Below are 23,774 nucleotides of genomic sequence, written 5' to 3'. Positions count from 1 at the left end.
ATCAAATGTTAAAGCACAAATGAAGAATATCTATATTAATAGGTGGCTTTACTATTCATATAATATTATGTTAACTCCTGCCACCACAATCACAGGATCATTTGGTGTTTGGTGATCACTTCCTGGTTGAGGGAAATGACAAGGCAAGTCTTCAGAGTCCTTAGACTTGGGATTTGTTTATTTTTTAAATAAATAAATAAAAACACGTGGGAGTAGAAGTTCATGCATTCCTAATTCACAAATCTGTCAGAAAAATACCGCTGTCATGTCATCAGGGAAGGTGTTTTAGATGAGGAAACCACTGTCGCTGTCCGTGGTGCTGAAGCGACGAAACCATCTCAGCAAGCATCGTTTCGACCAGTTACGTCATTTTGAATAAAGGGAGAAAAGATTTAAAACTGTTAAAAAGTAAATGTTTTTTTTTTGATCGAGCTATCTTTTTTTAAAATTGTTTTTATCTATCTATCTCAATCGGACACCCACGTAGCGCCTGCAACCCACGTGGTTCAGACGTAGCGGGACCCCGGACCATTAGCAGACCGCCTGGGGGGGATGCGCACTCCCCTCCCTTCGATCAACGGACGGAATAAAAGTGCTTGGACTTGCCTTGTTAGCGACAGTGCCTCCGATATATAAGGCGCAGGCAGATGAGGTCTCATTCTCTGTGAGAGCCCGTCACCTGCACACACACACACTCATATAACACTCACACACCCACATACAAACTCGCCCCACGCCTTCACCCTTTGCACCGTTCCCACCTTCATTCCGGCGCACATCAGAGTCTGACTGGATAGGTTACCCGGTGGACACGGTAGGGAGCCCCTTCAGGAGAATTATGGATACTCGGACAACCGGCTACGGCTACAGCCGCTCTGGCGGCACCCCATCCAGTGGCTTTCGCTCCCAGTCTTGGTCCCGGGCAAGCCCCGGCTCCACCATCACCTCGTCCTACAAGAGGAGCGTGAACATGCCGGTATCCCGGGTTTACAGCTCAACGGTGCTCAGCTCCGCCGACAGCGTTGATTATGGTCAAACCTCCATCCTGAACGGAGACTACAAGCGATCTAACGAGAAAGAGCAACTTCAGGGGCTCAACGACCGGTTTGTTGTGTACATCGACAAGGTGCACTACCTGGAGCAGCAGAACAAGCAGATCGAGGACGAGATCCAGGCACTGCGGCAGAAGCAGGTGTCGCGCTCCCAGCTGGGCGACCACTACGACCAGGAGCTGCAGGAGCTGCGCTCCATGCTGGAGCAGATCCACCACGACAAGACGCAAATCCAGCTCGACACCGACCACATCGAGGAGGACATTCAGAGGCTCAGGGACCGCTTCGACGAAGAGGCTCGCATCCGGGAGGAGACAGAGGCCATCATCCGCCTCCTGAAGAAGGACACGAGCAACTCCGAGTTGGGGAAGTCTGAGTTGGATAAGAAAGTTCAGTCGCTGCAGGATGAGATCGCCTTCATCCGCAACAACCACGAGGAAGAGGTGAGCGACCTCTTCGCCCAGATCCAGGAGTCTCAGGTGACCGTGGAGAGGAAAGACCTCCAGAAGACGGACATCACCGAGGCTCTGCGAGAGATCCGCTGCGAGCTGGAGGGCCACTCCAACCAGAACCTGCAGCAGGTGGAGAATTGGTTCATGTGCCGCTTCTCTAAGCTCACCGATGCTGCGGATCAGAACAAGGACGCCATTAAGTCCGCCCGTGATGAGATATCCGACTACCGGCGCCAGCTGCAGTCCAAGACCGTGGAGTTGGAGTCCATCCGCGGGACAAGAGAGTCGCTGGAGAGGCAGCTGAATGACATCGAGGACCGCCACAACAGCGACCTGTCCAGCCTGCAGGTAGGACGCAGCCACCGAGCCGAAACACGTCGTTTGAATACACTTTTAAAATGTTTATATGAGACTTATTTGATGTTCACGTTAATGTTTTTGTGTTTGAAAAAAAAGAGGTTTGAGTTGGTGGCGATCGTATAGATTTTTAATGCACTGCATATTTCATTGTTCGTATATTTTAGTGTGACGCAGGTTTTAATCTGAGGGAGATAACAAAAGCTAACTTAATGAATTGATTTCTTTTCTAAATCATAGTTTAGATCCGGTGTTGAAACATTTTCTGCTGCGTAATGACCGCTATGAGCGCATTATTCCAAGTTACAACAGCTGACTTCCTTTACAAATCACTTGCCTAGTGTCAGGAAATGGTTAAAGGGAGACGCTGCAGCAGCAGACTCCCCCCCCCCCCCCCCTCCCCCTCGCTGTATTGCTGAGTCAGAGGCATGGGTCGATGCTGTATCCTTACATCACACCACTGAGGTTTTGGGGCGGGTGTGGGGGTGCATTGACAAGAGTGGAGGCTGTCCTTGAGAGAGAGACCTTCAACATGAATGAATGCTGTGTGGCCTCAGATTATATTAAAGCTACAGGGTTTGGTGCACCGAGTTTATACAAATGTGCACGGCAATTAAAAGACGGAGGCATCAACACAGGTTCAAGTTTAACTTAAAGGTCAATTTGTAAACATGTTTTTGAATTCTTTGCAAAGCTGTTCCCACAAGTCTTGATAACCCATGACGGTGATGTTCAAAGATGCAACATTTTCTCTGCATGTCATCTTGTTGTACGTAATCAACCTTGTATTGTGTACTGCTCTGTTTTCTCAGGAGACAATTCACCAGATGGATAATGAGCTCAAGAGCACCAAATGGGAGATGGCTCGTCACCTGCGCGAGTACCAGGACCTGCTCAACGTCAAGATGGCCTTGGACATTGAGATCGCTGCATACAGGTAGCCAATATACTGACATGCAATTTACATTTTTTAGAAATAACATTTGCATTTATTTCAAATAAACGGTACCCTTTTCTGTATGACAAAGGGATTACTGAATATATTCTGTATACATGTGCTGTCCTCAGGAAACTCCTAGAGGGTGAGGAGACCCACTTCAGCACTTTCCCTTATCGTCAGGTTGTCACACCTACCAAAATCTCTAAGGTTAAATCAGACTCTCCCAGGATGAAGGTGCACCACAAGTTTGTGGAAGAGATCATCGAAGAAACAAAGGTTGAAGATGAGAAGTCAGACATCGACGAGGCCCTGGCGGAAATAGCGCAAGAGCTGTCTGCCACACTCGGAGGGGGAAGAGATGAGGCTGAGGAAGAGGAGGGGGAAGAGGAAGGAGATGGGGAGGAAGCAGAGGGTGAGGGGGAAGAGGAAGAGGAAGAGGGTGAGGGCGAGGAGGAAGTTTTAGCCGCCACTGAAGCCAAAGTTAGCTCTAGCGAACCCGCTGAAGAGGAAGAGGAGGATGGAAATGAGGAAGAAGAGGGTGACGGAGAAGGGGGAGAAGAAGGAGAGAAGGAAGAAGAGGATGAGGGAGAAAAGGGTGAGGATGAGGAGACAGTCGATGAAGGAGACGGAGAAGAGGGAGAAGAGGAAGTTGAGGAGACAGTCTTGTGCTCCAAAGCTCCAGAGTCTAAAGCCTCTCTTGACAAAGAAAAGGCCGACGACAAAGAAGGCAGCGGAGGTGAAGAGGAAGCTGGTGCTGAAGAGGAGGATGGCGATCAGGATGAAGGTGCAGGTAGTGACAAAGGATCCAAAAGTGAGGATGAGAAAGATGACAAAGAGGATGTGGACAAAGACAAAAAAAGCGAAAGAGACGAGAAGTTAAAAGATGAGAAAGCAGAAGAAGCTGTAGCCAAGATAGAAGCTCCAAAAACCGAGGCATCAAAACCAGATTCTCCTAAGTCTGAATCCCCAAAGCTTGGATCCCCCAAGTCTGAATCCCCAAAGCTTGGATCCCCCAAGTCTGAATCCCCAAAGCTTGGATCGCCCAAGTCTGAATCCCCAAAGCTTGGATCTCCCAAGTCTGAATCCCCAAAGCTTGGATCCCCCAAGTCTGAATCCCCAAAGCTTGGATCCCCCAAGTCTGAATCTCCAAAGCTTGGATCCCCCAAGTCTGAATCTCCAAAGCTTGGATCCCCCAAGTCTGAATCTCCAAAGCTTGGATCCCCCAAGTCTGAATCCCCAAAGCTTGGATCCCCCAAGTCTGAATCTACAAAGCTTGGATCCCCCAAGTCTGAATCCCCAAAGCTTGGATCCCCCAAGTCTGAATCACCAAAGCTTGGATCCCCCAAGTCTGAATCACCAAAGCCTGAATCCCCCAAGTCTGAATCCCCTAGACCTGAGTCCCCTAAGGCTGAATCACCTAGACCTGAGTCCCCTAAATCTGGATTACCTAGACCTGATTCCCTAACGTCTAAGTCTCCCAAGCCTGCATCTCCTAAATCTGAGTCTCCCAAGCCTGCATCTCCTAAGTCTGAGTCCCCCAAGCCTGTATCTCCTAAGTCTGAGTCCACCAAGCCTGCATCTCCTAAGTCTGAGACCCCCAAGCCTGCATCTCCTAAGTCTGAGACCCCCAAGCCTGCATCTCCTAAGTCTGAGACCCCCAAGCCTGATTCTCCCAAATCTGAGTCCCCCAAAGAAGGCTCAGCAAAGGCTGGATCCCCAAAACCCAGCTCACCAAAAACCGAGTCCCCCAAGTCAGACTGCCCAAAACCCGAACCTCCAATGGCTGAATCCCCAAAGGCCGCCAAGTCTGAGGCCCCAAAAGCTGCTGAAGAGAAATCAGAGAAAAAGAGCGACTCAACAAATGAGAAGAGCGCAGAAAAGAAAGACGTTGCCATGAACGGCGATGTCGACAAAAGCAGCCCAGAAGAGAAAGAGAAGAAGGACGAGGGGAAAGAAGAAGATGGCGTGATCGCTAACGGCGTGGACGAAAGTCCCGTCAAGGAAGATGCCAACCAGAAAGTGGTGATCACCAAAACCGTGGAGACGATCACCACCGGAGAAGATGGATCCAAGCACGTCACCAAATCTGTCACCGTCACCGAAACGGTGAAGGAAGAGGTGGAGGAAGTGACGCAGGAGACGCTGCTCGCCACCAAGAAGACGGAGAAGCACTCCAGCCTGTCCGTCAAGCAGGTGACGGAGGCCGAATGAGCGGACTGCAGGGGCGGCTGAGGTGGAGGACACGGAGATAAGCAATCAACCCACAACTAACATTACAAAAGAAAATCATACAGCTAGAGCGATGTAATAAAGATAACCACTCGCAAACATACAAACAAATCATAAAGAGAAGCCAAAACTTAAATGCTACAAGTTTCAAAAAAATGCATGTTGAGGGACAGCTTTAAAACGGGCTTTGCTGCAGACGTGGTGAGGAGCTAGCGATTGAGACATTTTATCCTCTTTTTCTTTCTTTCTGCAGTTCACGGGGCGAGCTCACGGGACGGAGGGGGGGTCTCTGCATGCTAGCTCAGGAGAGGGGGGAACCTTCCTATCTTCTGTATGTATAGACATGTAGACATGCACTGTAAAAAGAGTAAATATGTAAAAGGATTAAATGCATTGTAGAGGAATATTCTTAAAGTTGAGAGGGTTTTGGAGTTTAAGTGAAGGGGGTGGGTGGGATGGGGGTAGGGGGGACACGCAGGCGGGAGGGTCCTCTACACAGACACTTGCTCTACTGAAGAAGCCTTACTTGACATGTGAAGATACCAACTGAGCCAAAAAAAAACTAACAACAATTACACCATATACAGAGAAGAAAGAGCCGGGCATCGATAACACATGACCATATACATCCAGTTAAAGCTTAACAAACCTGAAGAAACTCTTAGCCTTAAACATGCTTTTTATCCGTGTCTGTTATGTTTACCTGAGTGCAACTGAAAAATAAATCAACTGTAAATGCGTAGATTCATGCATTCTCGTATGCGTAGGGTGGACTTGAATTTAAATACAGAAATAAATGAGGTGCTACTGTTTGCAATCCCATAACTTTACTCATCATGAACAATTTCCCAGCAGCATTTGCTCAATAAATGTCATAATGAAGTAAAAAAAGAGATTGTTTCTTGTCATTTATATTTTTGTGTTCATATTTTTGCTTTGTGAATATATATGTATATCAAACATTACACATTATAATCAAATAGCTTTCACTCCAACATATACTTGATACCAGTCTGTGGAGATGGATATTAAACCTCCTGTTATGTTCATTTCTAAGGTACAGCAATGTTTAATCATCCAAAAGTTGTCAGAAACCAACAATTCCTAATAAATATAGTGTGTACCTCATCACCAACACCATTACTGACAATTCAATCAGTTTTTTAGTGGCATGGAGTTATTCGCCCCTCCAGATCATAGTTCAATTAGGATAACTTTATTAAAAATACATGTTCAAACAAGTTTTTAGGTACATTGGAAAAAAATAGATATACATTGCATTTGTCTACTATAACAAGTATTGTTTCCTACATTTTATTTGCATTTTGAAACTTTCTTTTTTTCATGGGGTGATGTAGATAAATAGAGATGAGACAACTCTGCTGTTTATGGTCATATTGACCCGCTCACTCAAAATCAAGCCAAATGAGTCATACGGATTTGTGTTGAAAGTAAACTTAATTTATAGTGTTATAGTTATAGTGTCATTTTCTAGAATGACTTTTTGAGTTTGGAATGACCAGTTCAAAAGCAGTTTGAGTCACTGACATCCTGGTGGGGCATGGCACTGTCTTTATAATATTTTCGGCAGACAGTCTCAGCTAATAACGGGTGAGGATGACCGCTGTATTTCACAATTCTTTCACACAAATGTCTCGCTTGGAGGCACCTGATGGATCATAATCAGTACCATTATAATATGATTTGTAGTGATCAAAGATGTGCTCCAGAGCCTCCAGGGCTGTCATCCTTTTGTTTCTGTTAGTCATATTGTCCTACAGTAAGCTGCTGAGGTGTATGTATCTGTAGATGTATCTTTAATGTTGGTAGGACTCTCTTTGCCCCTCCCCGACTAAGTGTGGGTGGAGTTTTCCCGTGGGAAAATAAAAGGTTCCCATAAAAATCAAAATAGTATCTGTAATTCTCGCACAGGTGGGGTAGTGAGAAAGAGAGTGCGTGTGAGATTTGGATGAAATATGGTGTGTGTGTGTGTGTGTGTGTGTGTGTGAGAAATAGGGTGAAACATGGTGGGAGGTAGTAAGAAATACATTTTCAAAGAAAGAAATGGTCTAAACTTGACACTTCTGACCCCTTATAGCCTTCACTTTCCCGAACATCATCCTGAAGGGAGGGAGGGAGGGGGGGGGGGGGATTGCAAAAACATGATTTGAACCTTTAGTTTCTTTTATGTTGATTACATTAATTAAGGCAAGCAGAATAAGTTTCATATGGAAAAAGTACGTACATTTTTTTCTTCTAGATTTTCAAACTTTGAAATGGGTCAATTTGACCTGCAACATAACAAGAGGGTTACTGCATATAAAAATCAATCAATCAAAGGAATTACACTAGACACAGTTTTCTCTGGCCCTTCCCCAGGTGATCTATACACCTTTATGGATTTCACACTTAATCATGATGATGTTCTACCGGCCACATGCACGTGTATAATGTAATGCTGTATTAGGATGTATGATTGATAATCAGACCAAAATAACTTCATCATCGAAAGCTGCTCTTAAATAGTTACCACAAAATGTAATCTGATGGATGTGCCAATGATGTAATTTGAAAAAGAATGAAGTAATCATTCAAGAATGTAATTCATCTAATCTACTATAAAAAAAAGAGTTGGAGTGCATTTAGGTTTGTCCGACCATGCTGAAAAGATGGGCAAGATTTACTCATGGTTATTGCTGAAAGATATTTCTTCAGATTTAAAATGAATTAATGTTCTGCTGAACTAGTTTGCCAAGAGGTTTTAAATCCGTGGCTTTGTTTTTGTCAGCACCAAAGAATGCGACCGAGAAGTGCGAAAGAAATACAGCTGCATCCGTTTTTTAGACCCACCACCAGGACTGTTTGCACCATCCCAGATGCAGAGAGCAGCTGCAGACTGTCTGAACGTAATATCTACCCAAGAGAGTAAAATAACAGAGCAGCTGCTGGGTGAGGCCAGGTATCAGAGGATAATGTGCATCAGTAGGTGTTTGTTTGGATAGTCTCTTATCACATGAGGGAAGATTATAGATGTACTTATGAAACAGATGTTCAGTTTCAATGACAGCCTTTTCTGTATTTCACATGTACCTGGAGTAATAAACTAGATCAGCCTTTCTCATCAAAGTAATCATTACCGTCATCATTTCTCTGAGTTTGTCTGCAAAATGCATGCTATTACCGTAAATAATGGCATACTATAGCTACTGTGTGTGTGTGTGTGTATGTGTGCCTTCATCTGGCAATCAGTCACTTTGTCTCAGTTCAGACGCATTAAAACTGGGACTATATGTAACTTTAGAAAACAACATTGTCTATTATATATAAAACGTTAAAATACAGACCTGCTCAATTCAGCACTACTCAATGGGATTTTTAAAAATATTTAAAATTTATTCCAACACTGACATAATAAGGAAATCTTATTCATACAATTCATTATACTAATATATATATATATATATATATATATATATATATATATATATATATATATATATATATATATATATATATAATATATCATAAATATATTATAATAAAATATAAATATTGCATAATATAAATCTTATTATTTATAGAGATTAGATTTTATATATATATATATATATATATATATATATATATATATATATAAAATCAAATAGAACATGTTTATATATTAAGATGCCCCTATGAACCTTGTTAGGGTTAAAGTGAGCCTGTTTTTATCCTCCTCATTGTGTTTCTTCACCTTAATCCTGTGTCCGTCGTCCAGCTGGTAGCGACGTTCACTTTGCTCACTATGGCTGCTTGATGAGTTATCATGTGTGTTCTCATGTTTTCTTAATTCTTCCATCAAGTGCTTCATGTCCCTTACTGCCGTAACTGTCCATGCTGGATCTGTCCCCATTGATTTATAAAGCAAAATACGGCATTAGCACGACAGCATCCAGCTAACCAAACCTTGTACCGGTCTCTTCAGAAGGTTCCTGAGCCGCTTTCCTTTCAGTCCGTTGTCTGTGAGGTCCAGGTTGATCTGGGCTGTTTTACCTGTAGTTTCTCCGCCAAAGTTCTTCTCTCAAATGGAGGAGATTTTACCGGATCGGGTCTTCTTGGAAGTGAAGTGCTCGCGCTCACGCTGTCTGTTGTGATGTCGTTAAAAAAAGCACCTTACAAGAACGCGCTTTTGGGCCAGATGACTTTGGCCCAAAGCTGAATCTATTTTAGGATGCTGATTGGCTAAATTGTCTATCACTCATTTATATCTTTAATCAGTAATAGGCTAAACTGCTTCTTAGACCCGTCTCTTCTGGGCCAAAACGATTCGGCCCCAGCGCAGCTGAGACGCGGAGAGGACGTGCAGGAAAAGCATATATTTCGCGCAGATATCCTATTTTACAAATATTACATTCCATATTTACAAAACACAAATATTGACAATTTGTATAGTTTAGAAATATTATTAATATTTATTTTTTTGGCTCAAGGTAGGTGGGGCCAGGCCCCGTGGCCCTCTATTGGCCAGCCACCACTGCTCTAGAGGTATAACGAGCTGTGTTTACTTCCAGTGATAAAAAAAAAAGATTTTCTTTCTCAAATAAAGATTTTCTTTCTCATGCTGATTTTCTTTCTCATGCTGTAATGTAATGAAACACAAGCAAATAAGAGTTGTAAAGGCACAGCAATTGCAAAGAGTAGCTTTATTAATCCTTCATAAGCAACAGGTCATATCAGACCAACATAATGCTGGAGCAGCACAACCCCTGGGTGGAATACATCCAATAATGGAGGGTTTTATTATAGTTGACCAATAGCCAGCAGCTCATGGAGGCGATTGAGGTACTTCAAATCAACCTTAATGCTGATTGCCTCATTCTCTGAGTCATGTTTCAAACCTAAAGATGTGATACTCACAAGTCGAAAGATTGATTTTCCATTTCGAATAAACGTCCCCAAACACCTGGAGAAGTCAGAGACGCTTGTAGCTGCAAAATTCGCCTGACAATCTCCACGTTTTCAAAGTGATGCTGTGCTATTTTGCTGTGCATCCATATGGGTAAAATTACATCGCAATTTTTATTTTTGCCCAAATGTAAACACATAGGGGCACAAATAACAGCCTACACATATAGACTCTACAACTTTAAACTTCTTGTTTATAGCCACTAAAGCATTATGGGAGCTGCAATTCCAGGATTAAGGAATACCGAGATTAAAAGTTATGTGACAAAATAATATAATATAATACAAATTCATATTTTATTTTTATTTTTTACATTACTAAGTGTCTGAATGTCACTTTAAAAGAGTTTAGGAGAGTTTACTTGGGGATCCGCTTTGCTGTTGAATTTGTTTATAATGTGTTTTTAATGGACTGAGTGACTTAGTGAATTAGTGAATGACACATGCTCCCATTTCTCCACCAACCAGCTGGCGGCGAGGTGATCACAAACACCTGCGTTTACAGAGGCTTGGGAAGTTAAAAGTGACGTCAGGACATTAGCACAAAATCAATGACACACATGGCGTTAAGAGGTGTTTATTAAACCACCAGAATCTCCCACACTCCCTTTTGCACTCAGCAGTTACACTTATGACACTAATGCAACCAGACCTTTATGGACTACTCTTGATATTGGCAAGCAGTTAACCTTGATTTGTTGCTGTAAATGACGATTGGACTGTTTTATTGAGCACCATGTTAACAAGCATATTTGAGAGGATAGCGTAGAATGCTGCTACTGGTTATTGAGCTAATTGACAGTCATGAGTTTTCTGAAGCTACTGGCTTACTTTTGACCCTTTGTGCTTGTTTCTTCTGCAGCCTCCGGCTTGGCTGCTTTTCCTCCCTCTTCCTCTTTTTTGGCTTCAGCTTTGACATCTGTTTTCAAAGGATCTTTGTCGTCTTTCTTGGCAGCCGCTTTATCTTCTTTCTCTTCACTTTTTTTTGCCTCTTCCTTCTCTGCCTTTTCTTTTGCATCCTCATCTTTGTCATCGCCTCCTTCCGTCTTTACCTCCTCTTGGGCTTCCTCTTTAACCTCGGTCTCCTTTCCTTCTCCTTGGTCTCCTTGGTCTCCTTTCTCTCCGTCATCTTCGGCAGCCTCTGTCACCTCTTCTTTTTGCTCTTCCTCACCACCTGCACCAATAGATAAGAATTGTATAATTTGTTGTCATCCGGATTTTAATAATGTTAAAGTTTAATTGAGAAATTACAAAACATAAACATAACCAGTGTACTAACCCTCTTCAGCCTCTTCATCTTCTCCCTTAGCCCCTTCATCTACCTTTGCCTCTTCTTCATCTTCTTGCTCTTTATCTCCATCCTTTTCTCTTTCCTCTTCATCCTCCTTCTCCTCTTCCTCCTGTGTCTCCTCTGTTTCTTCTCCTCCCTCTTCTTCCTTCTCCTCCTCTTCCTCCTCCGCGGCCTCCTCTTCCCCAGGTGGGCTGGCCTCTGCTTGCTGGGCGTGGATGGCAGAGATGAGGCACTCGGTGGTGCTGAATCTGGAGCTGAGGAGGTGTGATGTCATCATGTAGGAGGTGCCAGAGCTCAGGCTGGAGTGGAAGGGCCGGGTGATGGAGGGCGCTGAGAAACTGTGGCTGTACAATGAGGACACACTCCCACTGAAACGAGACTCCTCCCCTTCTAGCAGCTTCCTGTGGAGGTTGGTGAAAAGAAAGGTGATGAGTACTGCAGGCCATGGGAACTCAATGAGTGTCTGACATTAAGTGTGGAAAGTGAACTTTAATTCTAATAAATCTCGGATTTGGGCTTTATTACAGAATGTGTTGACCAACATAAAAAGTTGCCAGCTTTTTAAAACTTTTTTCTATCCTACGCTAAACTCTTAAACATCTACATACACTATACATTTATTTAGGTCATACACTTTGCAGATCTATCTACATAAAAATAACATATATTTTCACCTCAGCCTCACTGCTTCTCACCTGTATGCAGCAATCTCAATGTCCAGAGCCATCTTGACATTCAGAAGGTCCTGGTATTCTTTCAGGTAGCGTGCCATTTCGTGTTTGGTACCCCTCAGCTCACTCTCCAAATCTGCAATGGTGTCCTACATAGAAGACAATCTCAAGTCAGGACAATAGGACATACAACGTTCAATGAAAACCCATTAATAAGTAATAACCCCTAAAATGAAACAATCTGGATAGTAAGTAACGCATCGCAATAGAATACACTACTGACATGCATGGCATCTATCTCAGCGTTCTGCTTGTCCTCCATCTCGTGCAGCTGTTTCTCCTGGGATTCATTGAGGCCTCTGCATGCATCAATCTCCAGTAGGCGGGCCTGGAGCTGGCGTCGGTACTCTCCTGCTTCGTCCTTGGAGCTTCTCACGGCGTTACTGTGCTGGGCCACAGTTTCAGTCATGGAGCCCACCTTGCCCTTGAACCACTCCTCTGCTGCCTGCATGTTTCTCGCCGCCAGCCTTTCGTACTGGGACCGGATGTCCCTGAGAGCGCCAGAGAGGTCCGGAGCTGCGGCCTCGGACTCTACTGCCACCTGGACACCTATCTGCACCTGGGCCTGAAGCTCAACCACCTCGCTTTCATGAATCCTCTTGAGGAAGGCCAGCTCTTCCAGCAGAGTTTCGACGTTCTTCTCCAACTCAGCCTTAGCTAAAGCCGCCTGGTCGGCCTCGCGGCGGGTGTCCATCAGCCGGCCCTCGGCCTGTTCGCGAGCCAGCACTTCCTCCTCATATCGACACTGCAAGGTGCTCAGGGTTTGCTCCAACCGCTCTCTCTGTCCCAGGACAGCTTGTTGTTCTGCCCTGGCCTCATCCACAGCAGCTCTCAGGGACCGGGCCTCCTGCTCATACAGCGCTCTCAGGCGGGACGGCTCAGTGTACCTCTGCCTCAGCAGCAGCAGCTCTGCCTCCAAAGCGCGGCTCTGCTGCTCCAGCTCACGCACCCTCTCGATGAAGCCAGCGAAGCGGTCGTTGAGGTCCTGCAGCTGGCCGCGCTCTTGGGTGCGCACGGTGCGGAATTCAGAGCTGATCTTAGCGGCCTGGCTGAGCTCCAGCTCCACGGAAGCGGATTGTGAGGAGGAGGAGAGCAACCCCCGGCCGGGAGAGGAGTACTGCAGACGGGAGGAGGACAGCGGGGAAGCATGGGAGGAGTAGACGGAGTGGGTCCTCCCTCGGGTCACCGCGACACGAGGGGGGGCCTCGGCATACCAGCGTCTGTATGGCGAGGCGGAGTAGAAGGGGTCATATCCGATGCTACTCATGGCTGAGTGGTAGGAGGACGGGCTGCTCTCCCTCTCCTATTTGTGTGTAAGTGTGTGTGTGTGTGTGTGTGTGTATATGTGTGGAGGCGTACAACAGGCTCAGGTTTAAGCCTCGACTGCTTGCTGCTGCAGCAGCCTTTGCTTTTATAGGAGGACAGTGAGCTCTGACGCAAGCGCTTTCCCCAAACACTGACAATGCAGGCTCGATATTACACTGCAACGGCAAGAAATGAGACGGAGAGCATCCGTGGGGACGAGCTATAGGAGGTCAGTGAGTTAAAGATAGACAAACGAAAAGACAGGAAGTAAGGTCGCAAAGACACATGTCACATGGATACATACTTATGTTTGTTTTTTTCATTAAAGTGACTTTTATCAAAGCTAAGTTACTCAAAATAAATCTGTGTGCTTATGTGGACCGCATTATGTTAAGAGTTACATTTTCTAGATAGAACAAAACACATGGTTAAAGTTGTTGTGCTATCGTCACTGCAGGAGAGAGGGGAGGGGGCTGTCCTGATATAACAACCGTGACACAGCATCTCTCCTTCTGGTGTAGAGCAGAACTACAACCTCAAAAGACCTGCAATGATAAAATCCCACCCAAACAGAAGGTACGAGTAATGTAGAATATTTCTTCAATAAGCTTGTCTGTCTGTTGGGAGATTAATTAGTTTAGTGCACTGTTTAGTTTTGTTGTGTCATTTTTTTTCCCACGATGTTAATAATATTGACCAAATATTCTCAGTTTCTAACTCTGTAAAAAACATTTTGGTAAACTAACAACACATACTATCTGAGTTCACCAAAAAAGTGCCAGTGTCACAAGACATGTAAAGTAAATAATGAAATAGCATTATAGTCACCAATCAAAACATATTTAATAATGATAGTCTTAGATAGTTTAAGAGCAATGTTTTGTGTGTGTGTGTGTGTGTGTGTGTGTGTGTGTGTGTGCGTGTGTGTGTGTGTGTGTGCATGTTCCAGAGTGTGAACACAGTAATTTGCCTATGCAGCAAAGGCCCCCAGTACTTAAAGACAGCTCTGTGGCCTAACATAAGAGAGGCAGTGGGAGGTGGGGGACTTCAGTGGGAGCTGCATGGACTCTGCTGCAGGCTGAGTCATCGTAACAGTTGTGATCACACTAACTCCCCAGTGTACACTCTCTCCCACCCTAACAGCAGCCTGACAATCTGCACCGGGGCGACTTCTTGGCAGACAGGATGCTTACAGGACCTGGGGAAATGAAAGAGAGAAAGTAGACCATTAACTTCTCTTCCCAAACAAATTAACTTACCTCGAGTGTAATTCCTAGGTCGTCGTTGTTCTAACTGTGAAGCCGATTAACATAAAAGCACAGCCTTAATCTACGTATCAAATTAATAATTGTAAAACTCCCAGTAACTCCAGGAATGAACATGGTCACAGCATCTCAGCGGCACATTATTTTCAATTCAGTTTATTTTGTATAGCCCAATATCACAAATTACAAATTTGCCTCAGAGGGCTTTACAATGTGTACACATACGACATCCCTGTCCCAGGACCTCACATCGGATCAGGAAAAACTCCCCAATTATGTATCTCCTTTTGGCCACTAGGGGCGCTATGTATAACAAGCTGACAGATACTCAGCCACCATCATTACAAATACTGCCACAGGGGTTGAACGGTAAATGTTTAATGGAAGCAAAACATTCATAACATTCCCGGATTGAAAACTGTGTTTTCATATTCATTTTGTTAACGTCCATTCACCAAAGACACAACGTGACTCAGCGGCAAAAAGCCACATCCAGTGTTCTTCCTGCAGCATCACCCTAGGTAGTTCCCACTTTGTGCAATACAATAACCTAACTCCTTATCAGGCCGTCTGGCGTCACGCCTGGAACTCCATTAATATCATATTTTTGGAGGATTGTATTTCTTTTTCTATACATGGATCATAATTTGATTGGCCATGGCAGGAGACATTGACTTTTGCCTGACAGCGCTGGCTCTGTGGCTTATAGTTTCCAAGCTCTATCAGCACCACGTATTCCTATCCTGTAAGTGCTTCCTAACATTCACTTTCATGAAGGATACTGCTGAATTTGTCCCCGTGGTGTATAATGTTTCCAGTAGGGTGGAACACTAGACATTTCTCAACTTGAATAATTGAGTATACTTAAAATATGTTGAGACAGGGCAGCACTTTGATCTCTTGATTAGCAGTCAGCCCCATGCTTATATATATATATATATATATATATATATATATATATATATATATATATATATATATATATATATATATATATATATATATATATACATACCACGGTATAAGTTGTAGCAGCTGTGTATGTACATCCAACAGTGCATTACTCAAATTGAACTCCTTTGAGATAAATTCTTAACCCACACAGTGTGACATGTTGCGTGTAAAACTGATACTAGAGCAACTCCTAGAGGTCATGGACAGTAAGAACACTTTATAAATCCCTCTGCCTGTTTCAGAATTAAGAGGCTTCATGATCATTTGCTAAGATATGATTCTTTGGACCAGATCGAGCCCTTAAAGATGAATCATGTAGTTCAAGATCTTTGAGGAGCCTTTTCCCTTTTAACTGGAACACTTTTAAAACACTACGTTTTATGGCTTTTTGCTGTTTCTGCATATTTTGCCTGATCTTGATTTGAACCTCAATTGCATTACTAATGATTATTATTCGTTGAGAGTAGTGTAAGAACGTGAGTGCACACTATGCAGCTTGTAATTCAGGTGTGTTTTGGCAACATGCTGCTCATGGATTTCCCCCTACCACCTGTTACGCCTTGTGAACAAATGTTATATTTACTAAACATATATGAAATGCAATGAGCTGAAGTTTCTCTCTGTTCATTTCTGAATGAGGGACCTCTCTGCAGCCAACTCTGCTCTTTACACTTTTGTTCCACAGATCTCAGTTTAAAAGTCATGTTGCTATTTTGGCTGACTATCTGACCTCTGGCCTTCCCAGCCACCACATGTCCCTGCAGCTCGGCAGAGGTGTTGTTCTATTGGCTGGCCATGTATGTCCATCAGAGCGTGAATGCCTCTCACAGGTGGGAAGTGAAGGGGGCCTGTCTGCTATGCACTGCTATAAAAAGGGTATGGTATGCCGGCTCGGGCTCACTGTTGGTCAGACAGTGTGTGCACAAGTTAGAAGGGCTGAGGGAACTCTGTTTGGTTTAAGTCAAACTCAGGAGACACACTGTAAACATGGCTGCCGCCCATCGTTTGGTTATTGTCCGCCACGGTGAGAGCGCCTGGAACCAAGAGAACCGCTTCTGCGGCTGGTTCGACGCTGACCTCAGTGAGAAAGGGGTGGAGGAGGCCAAGCGTGGCGCTCTGGCCATCAAGGATGCAGGCCTCAAGTTTGACGTGTGCTATACCTCCGTGCTGAAACGGGCCGTGAAGACCCTGTGGACCATCATGGAGGCCACGGACCAGATGTGGCTGCCCGTGATTCGTACCTGGCGCCTGAACGAGCGTCACTACGGAGGCCTCACCGGCCTCAACAAGGCCGAGACGGCTGAAAAGCACGGCGAGGAGCAGGTGAAGATCTGGCGCCGCTCTTTTGACACCCCACCTCCACCCATGGAAAAGGACCACGCTTACAACAAAGTCATCAGTGAGGTGAGACAACTGAAACTAAGGGTGTTGGCTAATCAGCAATCTATTAGTATGACTTCAGAAGAATGTCATATAGTGCTACATCAGTAAGTTATGTAACTTCTGTCAAGTGTTGTGGGAGTAAACTACCTTTCACTGTTGTTACTACCTCCAGTCCCGGCGCTACAAGAATCTGAAGCCCGGCGAGCTCCCCACATGCGAGTCACTGAAGGACACGATCGCCCGCGCCCTGCCTTTCTGGAATGACGTCATCGCGCCTGAAATCAAGTCGGGGAAGAACGTTATTATCGCTGCCCACGGCAACAGCCTCCGTGGCATCGTCAAGCACTTGGAGGGTGAGTCCGACAGTTTGTAGTAGGACAAAGCTTTAAACAAAAACAAAAAAAGTTCTGTGGTAAAATATTTAAGATGAATGCTGACATTCTAAAACCGAACCAAAGGGCCTAAATGATCACAGACACTTGTATATGCAAGCACACACAGTTGTGGATTACAGAGCATAAAAATAGCATGCAGGGACTCTGGGACAGGGCAGAGGGTCATGAGCTTGGTTCCCATTACAGTCATGACCTTTATGTATAAAGGTTGTACTTTTTCAAGGAGTGGCCAGACATGGATAAGGGAGTTAAACAGAGAGGGCCTGAATGTCAGATAGGAATGGTACTGTAGGTGTCAAGTTTCTGCGATCAGAATGACTGAAAATACAATCAGATGTAATGAAAACCTGCAGTGCCGATTCCTTTTATTATGCAAGACTATTGTCCTTCCGGTCTGGGCCCCAGACAGCCTTTCACTGTATCAGTTACATTCCCGCTCCGTTACGTCTGCTGATCTGCACGTCTACCTGTCTTTCCAGGTATGTCCGATGCAGCCATCATGGAGCTGAACCTGCCCACGGGAATCCCAATTGTGTACGAGCTGGACGCAAACCTGAAGCCTATCAAGCCCATGGCTTTCCTCGGCGATGAGGAAACCGTAAAGAAGGCCATGGAGGCTGTGGCCGCCCAGGGCAAAGCCAAGAAGTAAGCCTGCGCTGGAGGCTCCGTGAGGAGGCAGACAAAAAAGAGACTGTTCCCCCTTCGAGCTTCAGCCTTTCCCCCAGTGCATTCATCCATCCTTGTAGTCCATTCCAGCTGGGGACACGTTGAAAGGTTCTTTTGGAGACGGGCCATTTTTAGCACATTAGTCCTGTTTGTTTAAATGACAGACAGAGAGATGACCTGTCAATCAAAGCAGACCGCCCGGCCCCCACATTTTACGCAGCCACAAATCACTCAGCCCTATAAATTGTGGGCAATGCCTCACCACTCTGGCACAACCAATAAAGAAACCATGTTTTTATGTAGGCCTGGGTCTGTTTGATTTCCCTCCTTATCTTATCGTGTCGCTCTCTCCCGTTTCTTTCTTCAAAGTACATTGTCATCCTTATCTATTATTATCCTTTTCAGTTTCCCCATTTGGAAATTAGTAGTTTCAGCAAAGAGCAAAGGTGCTGTGAAATCTTATCCAGGCGGTAGAGAGGATGAGGGGGAGGGGGAGAGAGAGAAACACATTGAGACAAGTCAATGGGTTCATCCTGGCAGGACTCCCATGATGCAGCTTGTCTGAGTTTTTGCCTATCCTCCCCTACAGTCAGATCCCACCGAGACCCACACAGACAAATGAAAATGTGAGCAATTATCCATCATACGTAAAATTTAAACAAGTGAGTGGAGGATCATAAGAAATACATAATGCTTCAATAGTGGTCTCTTTCCTGAAGACAATGGCTCCATCTGCAGGACACAAAGGATCACTGACTGGTGAATGAAAAATCAAATGCTTCGACATTTTGGCATTCTCCCACCATCATCAAAATACTGAATAAAGAAATATCTGTAGAAAGTGTTGTACAACTTTGAGACCTGATAAATACTGGATGCTATTGAGAACGGAAGCAGCTCTTTTGGCTTGTAGTGGGAGAACTTCATTTGTTACCCTATGAGTATGAGTTAGAGGGACTTATTTTTTTTTACATTCCACATTATGATGGATTCTTGCCACAGCATTAATTTACCATCCTTCACATTACAATAAAGCACCAGTAACACATGATATACTGTAGCATTCACCACACTTTATTTTAGGATTGCAATAGTCTCACAGCAAGATAATTGACATTTCTTTCAGAATATTAAACGGCACATTGGTAAAACACATCCTGGTTCAGAGTTCTACCTGATGTTGTCTCGCCACCTGCTGGCCACAAAGGGGAACATTAACTTTGAGTGAGTGAATTAATGAATAAATCAATCCAGAAGATGTTGTGTCTAAAAGTATAGCTTGGGTTAGAGTGTGTGTGTTTTGTATTATGATAGAAATGGAGCAATTCTGGCATGAGTTGAAAACTAAATGATTTAGAGTATGTAACCATTGCAAATAGTTAATTTGTCCTTTCGACAGTCCGCAGGTAGCCTCAGAAACTGTCTCAGTGTCTCGTCACCTTCATTTGACACTTGTTATCACAACAGATCAAACAAGGACCTCGTTATCCTTCAAGTTGGCAGACAGGCACTGTACCGAAAAGTGTGTTCCGTCGAGCACGGCTTTGATGTCGATCAGGATGTTTGGTGCCGTCAGAATTCAGCAGGTTCGGGAGCTCAATCGAGGTTTAAATGAGAGGCGTTTTGATCAGGAGCAGTTTTAGCAGTGGTTTTCCTCTTGAAAGACTTGAAGAAGCTCGGGAGAGATGCTATCTTGTGTCGGTTTTTCTTGTATGCGACTGCTTCAGAGGTTTTAGCTTTGGACACGTCCACATACTCTGCAGCACTCGTCACATTCTTTTCTATATTGTTGATCAAGTCTCCCTGATACAAGAAAAGCAGAATTAACACCAGTCAGGTTGTCTGTTCCTCAACATCGGTACATCCCTTTATATTAGTCGTGAATATTTCCAAGTAAGGCAGCCATTTTACCTGAACCTCCAACAGCACGGCAGTGTCGGCAAATATCTCGTGCAGCTCTTTGATGCTGGACTCGAGGCAAATTATGTCCTGATGACGAGACTCAATCTCGCTCAGAGCGTCAGAGTTGATCTGTAAAGTACAACAGTTGTTTTGATAATCGTCATCTGGTTAGCTTCACATTACAACTGCATATCTACGTGATCGAACAACTACATAAAGCGCCAGTAGCCAACTACTGCAATGACATTTGTCGGCCAGAATTGAAGGAAATTCCACTGACGTCACATATGAAGATGGCGAGATCGTCCCGGTGCAGCATCTCCTCCAAGTCTTCATCTGTTGTCACTTTATCCACTGAAATAGTGACGAAGCTGATGAGTTAAAGGGTGAGTTTTTCGGCGGTGGTGCAGGTTAGTTTAACATGCTTAACACAAACGTGGATGCTCAAATCTCAAATGAATCACAATCACTCTCCAGTTTTGTTTTGTGAGCCAACACGAAGCGTTTGTTCTTTTAGGCCAAGTGCTCATGTTCTAGTGTCATTTGTTGCTTGGCAACTTACCAATCTCCAGCTGTCTCTGGATCTGTGCTTTGCATTTCTCTCTGAAGGAGATCTGCGCCTTATGGTAGCCCCTCATGACTTCAGCAAAGCACCGAGTCAGGTGGGAGTGCTGGTGAAAGGCAGATTATTGATTAATTTAAATAGAAATCTTGCACACAGACCGTTAACACATGGGGCTTTTTTGTCAGGTGCCTAAAGATGGAGGCTTCTGTGTAATGAACTCAAGAGTTGACCATCTTTAAGCACCTAGCTTGTCACAGGGAATAGAAGTGCTGCCAGACCTGGTTCTTCTGAATACGCTGAATTACTGAGGCTTGTTCACCGTTCTCCTCCACAGGAAAGTTCTCCTGCATTGCTGAAAGTACACAGATCAAATATGAAAAACAAGCACAGCACCAATGCAAAACTAAAATATAAACTCAACCATACAGTTGTAGAAAACATGTTGGCTGGAGGACAGATTGTCTGATACAGGCTGTTAGAAAGCTTCTGTATCTTCCCACAACCGGGGTTTTGTTTATCCGAGCTGGATGGTGTGCTTACTTGTGACCAGTAGAGTGGAGTATAGTAGCCTTCCTTTTCTAGTATAGTATAACCATTTGCAAGTCAAATGCCAAGTTGTGAACAATGCAGTTCCAGAATTTGCGGAAGAGTGATTATTTTGCGATACACTTCTTCCTCATTGTCTCAAACACCAACGATAGCCTCCACAGCCACGCACCATGATAACTTTGCATGTTAAAAAACAGCTCTAGTTGCATTATGTCATAATACGACACGGGACAAACCAATATCTACTGTACAAAAGCACACTCCCCTTACATTTTAACTTGGCTCGGACCAGGTTGGCGTTGTTCTTGGTCTCGTCGTTCAGCAGCTTCAGGTCGTCTCTCTGTCCTAAAAACAGCATACGTTTACTCCATTAAGAAGGTATGCGCTTCATTTCATCCTCTAACTTCATTCTGATGATGTCAGCATTGTCATCATCATCACATTAATAGGTTTACCACAAAAAGATGCACCTCATTTAGGTAGAAATTAGATAATAAAACCAACAACAAAAAACATGTACCCAATAACATGCAGTATAGTGAGTGACTGAAGCACCTGCAGACATGTTTTTACTTGTCTTTTTCCATGCCATCAATATTGTTTTCCATACACACACACACACACACACACACACACAGGCTCAGGTGTGTTTGTCAAAGGCTGCCTTTTTGTGAGTATTGCTCTGTTTGTCTTTTCAATGCTGTGTGCCCTGGAGGAAGAGCATCAGCACCATGACGACGCGCTGTCCTTACTCTTGTCTAGGTTTGGAGTGGAAAGGTGAGCCCCCTGTCGTCCCTCCACCTTATCTGCTTGGCAGGAGAGGTTTTCAATAAGGCTTCTCACCTCCCCCACCTGCAAACACACACACACACACACACACACACACACACACACACACACACACACACACACACACACACACACACACACATTAGGCTACTGGATATGAAGGGACAACTAAACAGACAAAACGTGTGTGTAGTTTACCGTTTTGAAGAAGTCCTCCATGTCAACCGTGCTCCCTGCTGTAGCATCTGTCATATCATCGTGCTGCTGCTGTTCAAGAAGAGGGCATTCATTGCGCGAACGTTACTTCAATATGAACAAAGAAACCTGTTGCTCCAGATAGAGAGAGAGAGAGATAGACGGACAGATATATATATATATATATATATATATATATATATATATATATATATATATATAGAGAGAGAGAGAGAGAGAGAGAGAGAGAGAGAGAGAGAGAGAGAGAGAAATAGAAATAGGTAGAGCCATGTGGACGTTGTTGGCACCTTTTACATTTCTATAGACTAACGTTACTTCAGTAAAAATCCTCTTTAACGCTGCTTTCATTACCAACACTAGTTTAGCCATTTTCCGCACAGGACGAAGCCAAGTCTATCAACTTCCCATAAACTGTCGCTAAACACTTGCTGTAAATAGTGTAAAAGCTGCCACGCGCCTCGCATTACCTTTACTACAGAGTAAAGAAAGACGTTCTGGGTATTTGTTTGACTTTCGGTAACGTTATTCCCGGTAAGGCGGCGGCGGAGGCTGGACCTCTACCTGCAGCGCGTCCTCCCGAGCTGCCGAGCGCACCTGTGAAATCAAGGAAGAGTGCGAGCACGCATGCGCGTTACCGTCAACACGAGCAAACAAAGAACCGTATCCACCGCCGCTGTGTTCAAGCTAAAGCTGCCCGGAGCCAGCGCGACAACTGAAACCCCTCTTCGCTGGATTAGATGTGAAGCCGTTGAGGCGTTGCTGTGTTTGAAAGTAGACTGCACACGTGAATGTAGTGTAGCTCACCTCAGGGCGACGTTACGCCTACCTCAGTGGCGGACTCAGGCTGTCTGAAGGGAAGGGGCGAAACGGGAAAAGGGCATGAGCTGCATGTGTTGGGGCCCCCACATGCAGCTTTTACACTAGTTACAGCAAGTGTTTAGCGACAGTTTATGGGAAGTTGATAGACTTGGCTTCGTCCTGTGCGGAAAATGGCTAAACTAGTGTGGTGGGGCCACCACATGCAGGAACCTTTTAGGCTGTAGGCCTACAATCCACTGCATCGCGTTTTCTCCATTTAAGGGCTCCCATTAGTGCACATCATCCCATGTTCGCCATTTAAGGGGTCCCATTAGTGCACTGCATCCCATTTCCTCCATTTAAGGGGTCCCATTACTGCACTGCATCCCATTTTCTCCATTTAAGGGGTCCCATTAGTGCACTGCATCCCATGTTCTCCATTTAAGGGCCCCCATTAGTGCACTGCATCCCATTTTTCCATTTAAGGGCTCCCATTAGTGCACTGCATCCCAATTTCTCCATTTAAGGGCTCCCATTAGTGCACTGCATCACGTCTTCTCCACTAGAACGGTACTCCTGAGGGCACTTTATCATGTTTCATACACCGTAGTGGCATCAGACATAGTACTTTCTTTCTTTTTGTGCTTTATGTAATTTGTCTGTTATTATTTTCCCTTATACTCCTGGTTTCCGTCAATATTACGTACCATATGTGTACAGGGTACTGCTGTTACCCATGCTGGCTTACGATCATGACGAGGAAGAATGCAATCATAATGCAATTAGTATGAGTTTTTTGGCATGCAAAAAGTCAAACTGTATCAAGAGAGCACCAGCTTTGAGATGAGCATTAATGAGTGCCTTTCAAACAACTGACAAACAGATGTAATGTGTCCTCCAGCCTTTAACTCTGGGCTGAATGTTGTTCAGTATTTGTACCTGACAAATAAATAGATATACTTAATTCAATTAAATGGAAATCCAAGATGGT

General features: G+C 44.4%; 4 protein-coding genes across 14 annotated transcripts; 2 read left to right on the top strand and 2 right to left on the bottom strand.

Annotated features, from left to right (window-relative positions):
* The first annotated feature begins 615 nt into the window (after window positions 1-615).
* Window positions 616-5,914, top strand: nefma (neurofilament, medium polypeptide a). Its single transcript, XM_034546955.1, has 3 exons — window positions 616-1,852; window positions 2,674-2,798; window positions 2,930-5,914. The coding sequence occupies exons 1-3, from the start codon at window positions 839-841 to the stop codon at window positions 5,010-5,012; spliced, it is 3,222 nt and encodes a 1,073-aa protein (XP_034402846.1). The 5' UTR covers window positions 616-838; the 3' UTR covers window positions 5,013-5,914.
* Window positions 5,915-10,536: 4,622 nt separating this feature from the next.
* nefla (neurofilament, light polypeptide a) lies at window positions 10,537-13,381 on the bottom strand. Of its 3 annotated transcripts, XM_034546984.1 has the most exons (5): window positions 12,220-13,381; window positions 11,961-12,085; window positions 11,254-11,666; window positions 11,123-11,148; window positions 10,544-11,092 (listed from the first exon to the last, which is right to left on the bottom strand). In XM_034546984.1, the coding sequence occupies exons 1-5, from the start codon at window positions 13,261-13,263 to the stop codon at window positions 10,802-10,804; spliced, it is 1,899 nt and encodes a 632-aa protein (XP_034402875.1). In that variant the 5' UTR covers window positions 13,264-13,381; the 3' UTR covers window positions 10,544-10,801. The 3 variants fall into 3 exon arrangements, with proteins under 3 accessions (XP_034402874.1, XP_034402875.1, XP_034402876.1); XM_034546983.1 differs by having other exon boundaries at window positions 10,537-11,148; XM_034546985.1 differs by having other exon boundaries at window positions 10,962-11,148; window positions 11,297-11,666.
* A 3,126-nt stretch (window positions 13,382-16,507) lies between these two features.
* pgam2 (phosphoglycerate mutase 2 (muscle)) lies at window positions 16,508-17,947 on the top strand. The gene is made up of 3 exons (XM_034547091.1): window positions 16,508-16,924; window positions 17,076-17,256; window positions 17,778-17,947. The coding sequence occupies exons 1-3, from the start codon at window positions 16,508-16,510 to the stop codon at window positions 17,945-17,947; spliced, it is 768 nt and encodes a 255-aa protein (XP_034402982.1).
* Window positions 17,948-19,017: 1,070 nt separating this feature from the next.
* LOC117740373 (syntaxin-2-like) lies at window positions 19,018-22,836 on the bottom strand. 9 transcript variants are annotated; one of them, XM_034546736.1, is made up of 10 exons: window positions 22,790-22,836; window positions 22,453-22,579; window positions 21,968-22,036; window positions 21,733-21,832; window positions 21,251-21,325; window positions 20,710-20,783; window positions 20,429-20,537; window positions 20,147-20,220; window positions 19,876-19,995; window positions 19,018-19,767 (listed from the first exon to the last, which is right to left on the bottom strand). In XM_034546736.1, the coding sequence occupies exons 3-10, from the start codon at window positions 22,019-22,021 to the stop codon at window positions 19,561-19,563; spliced, it is 813 nt and encodes a 270-aa protein (XP_034402627.1). In that variant the 5' UTR covers window positions 22,022-22,036; window positions 22,453-22,579; window positions 22,790-22,836; the 3' UTR covers window positions 19,018-19,560. The 9 variants fall into 9 exon arrangements, with proteins under 9 accessions (XP_034402627.1, XP_034402634.1, XP_034402633.1 ...); XM_034546743.1 differs by lacking the exons at window positions 22,453-22,579; window positions 22,790-22,836 and adding an exon at window positions 22,621-22,773; XM_034546742.1 differs by lacking the exons at window positions 22,453-22,579; window positions 22,790-22,836 and adding an exon at window positions 22,621-22,773 and having other exon boundaries at window positions 21,968-22,033.
* Window positions 22,837-23,774: the final 938 nt, after the last annotated feature.

Source organism: Cyclopterus lumpus, chromosome 12 (genome assembly GCF_009769545.1).
Source record: "Cyclopterus lumpus isolate fCycLum1 chromosome 12, fCycLum1.pri, whole genome shotgun sequence".
Classification (NCBI taxonomy): Eukaryota; Metazoa; Chordata; class Actinopteri; order Perciformes; family Cyclopteridae; genus Cyclopterus; species Cyclopterus lumpus.
This window is presented reverse-complemented; position numbering and strand designations above follow the sequence as displayed.

Excerpts from the sequence above, each read along its gene's own strand:
- nefma (XM_034546955.1), top strand. The coding sequence starts at position 839 with ATGGATACTCGGACAACCGGCTACGGCTACAGCCGCTCTGGCGGCACC. Across the intron at positions 1,853-2,673 it reads GCGACCTGTCCAGCCTGCAG|GAGACAATTCACCAGATGGA; the intron begins GTAGGACGCAGC and ends CTGTTTTCTCAG. Across the intron at positions 2,799-2,929 it reads ATTGAGATCGCTGCATACAG|GAAACTCCTAGAGGGTGAGG; the intron begins GTAGCCAATATA and ends TGCTGTCCTCAG.
- nefla (XM_034546983.1), bottom strand. The coding sequence starts at position 13,263 with ATGAGTAGCATCGGATATGACCCCTTCTACTCCGCCTCGCCATACAGA. Across the intron at positions 12,086-12,219 it reads CTGAGATAGATGCCATGCAT|GACACCATTGCAGATTTGGA; the intron begins GTCAGTAGTGTA and ends TCTTCTATGTAG. Across the intron at positions 11,667-11,960 it reads ATTGAGATTGCTGCATACAG|GAAGCTGCTAGAAGGGGAGG; the intron begins GTGAGAAGCAGT and ends CAACCTCCACAG.
- pgam2 (XM_034547091.1), top strand. The coding sequence starts at position 16,508 with ATGGCTGCCGCCCATCGTTTGGTTATTGTCCGCCACGGTGAGAGCGCC. Across the intron at positions 16,925-17,075 it reads ACAACAAAGTCATCAGTGAG|TCCCGGCGCTACAAGAATCT; the intron begins GTGAGACAACTG and ends TACTACCTCCAG. Across the intron at positions 17,257-17,777 it reads CATCGTCAAGCACTTGGAGG|GTATGTCCGATGCAGCCATC; the intron begins GTGAGTCCGACA and ends CTGTCTTTCCAG.
- LOC117740373 (XM_034546736.1), bottom strand. The coding sequence starts at position 22,021 with ATGACAGATGCTACAGCAGGGAGCACGGTTGACATGGAGGACTTCTTC. Across the intron at positions 21,833-21,967 it reads TGGAGGACTTCTTCAAAACG|GTGGGGGAGGTGAGAAGCCT; the intron begins GTAAACTACACA and ends GTGTGTTTGCAG. Across the intron at positions 20,221-20,428 it reads CCAGAGACAGCTGGAGATTG|TGGATAAAGTGACAACAGAT; the intron begins GTAAGTTGCCAA and ends TCACTATTTCAG.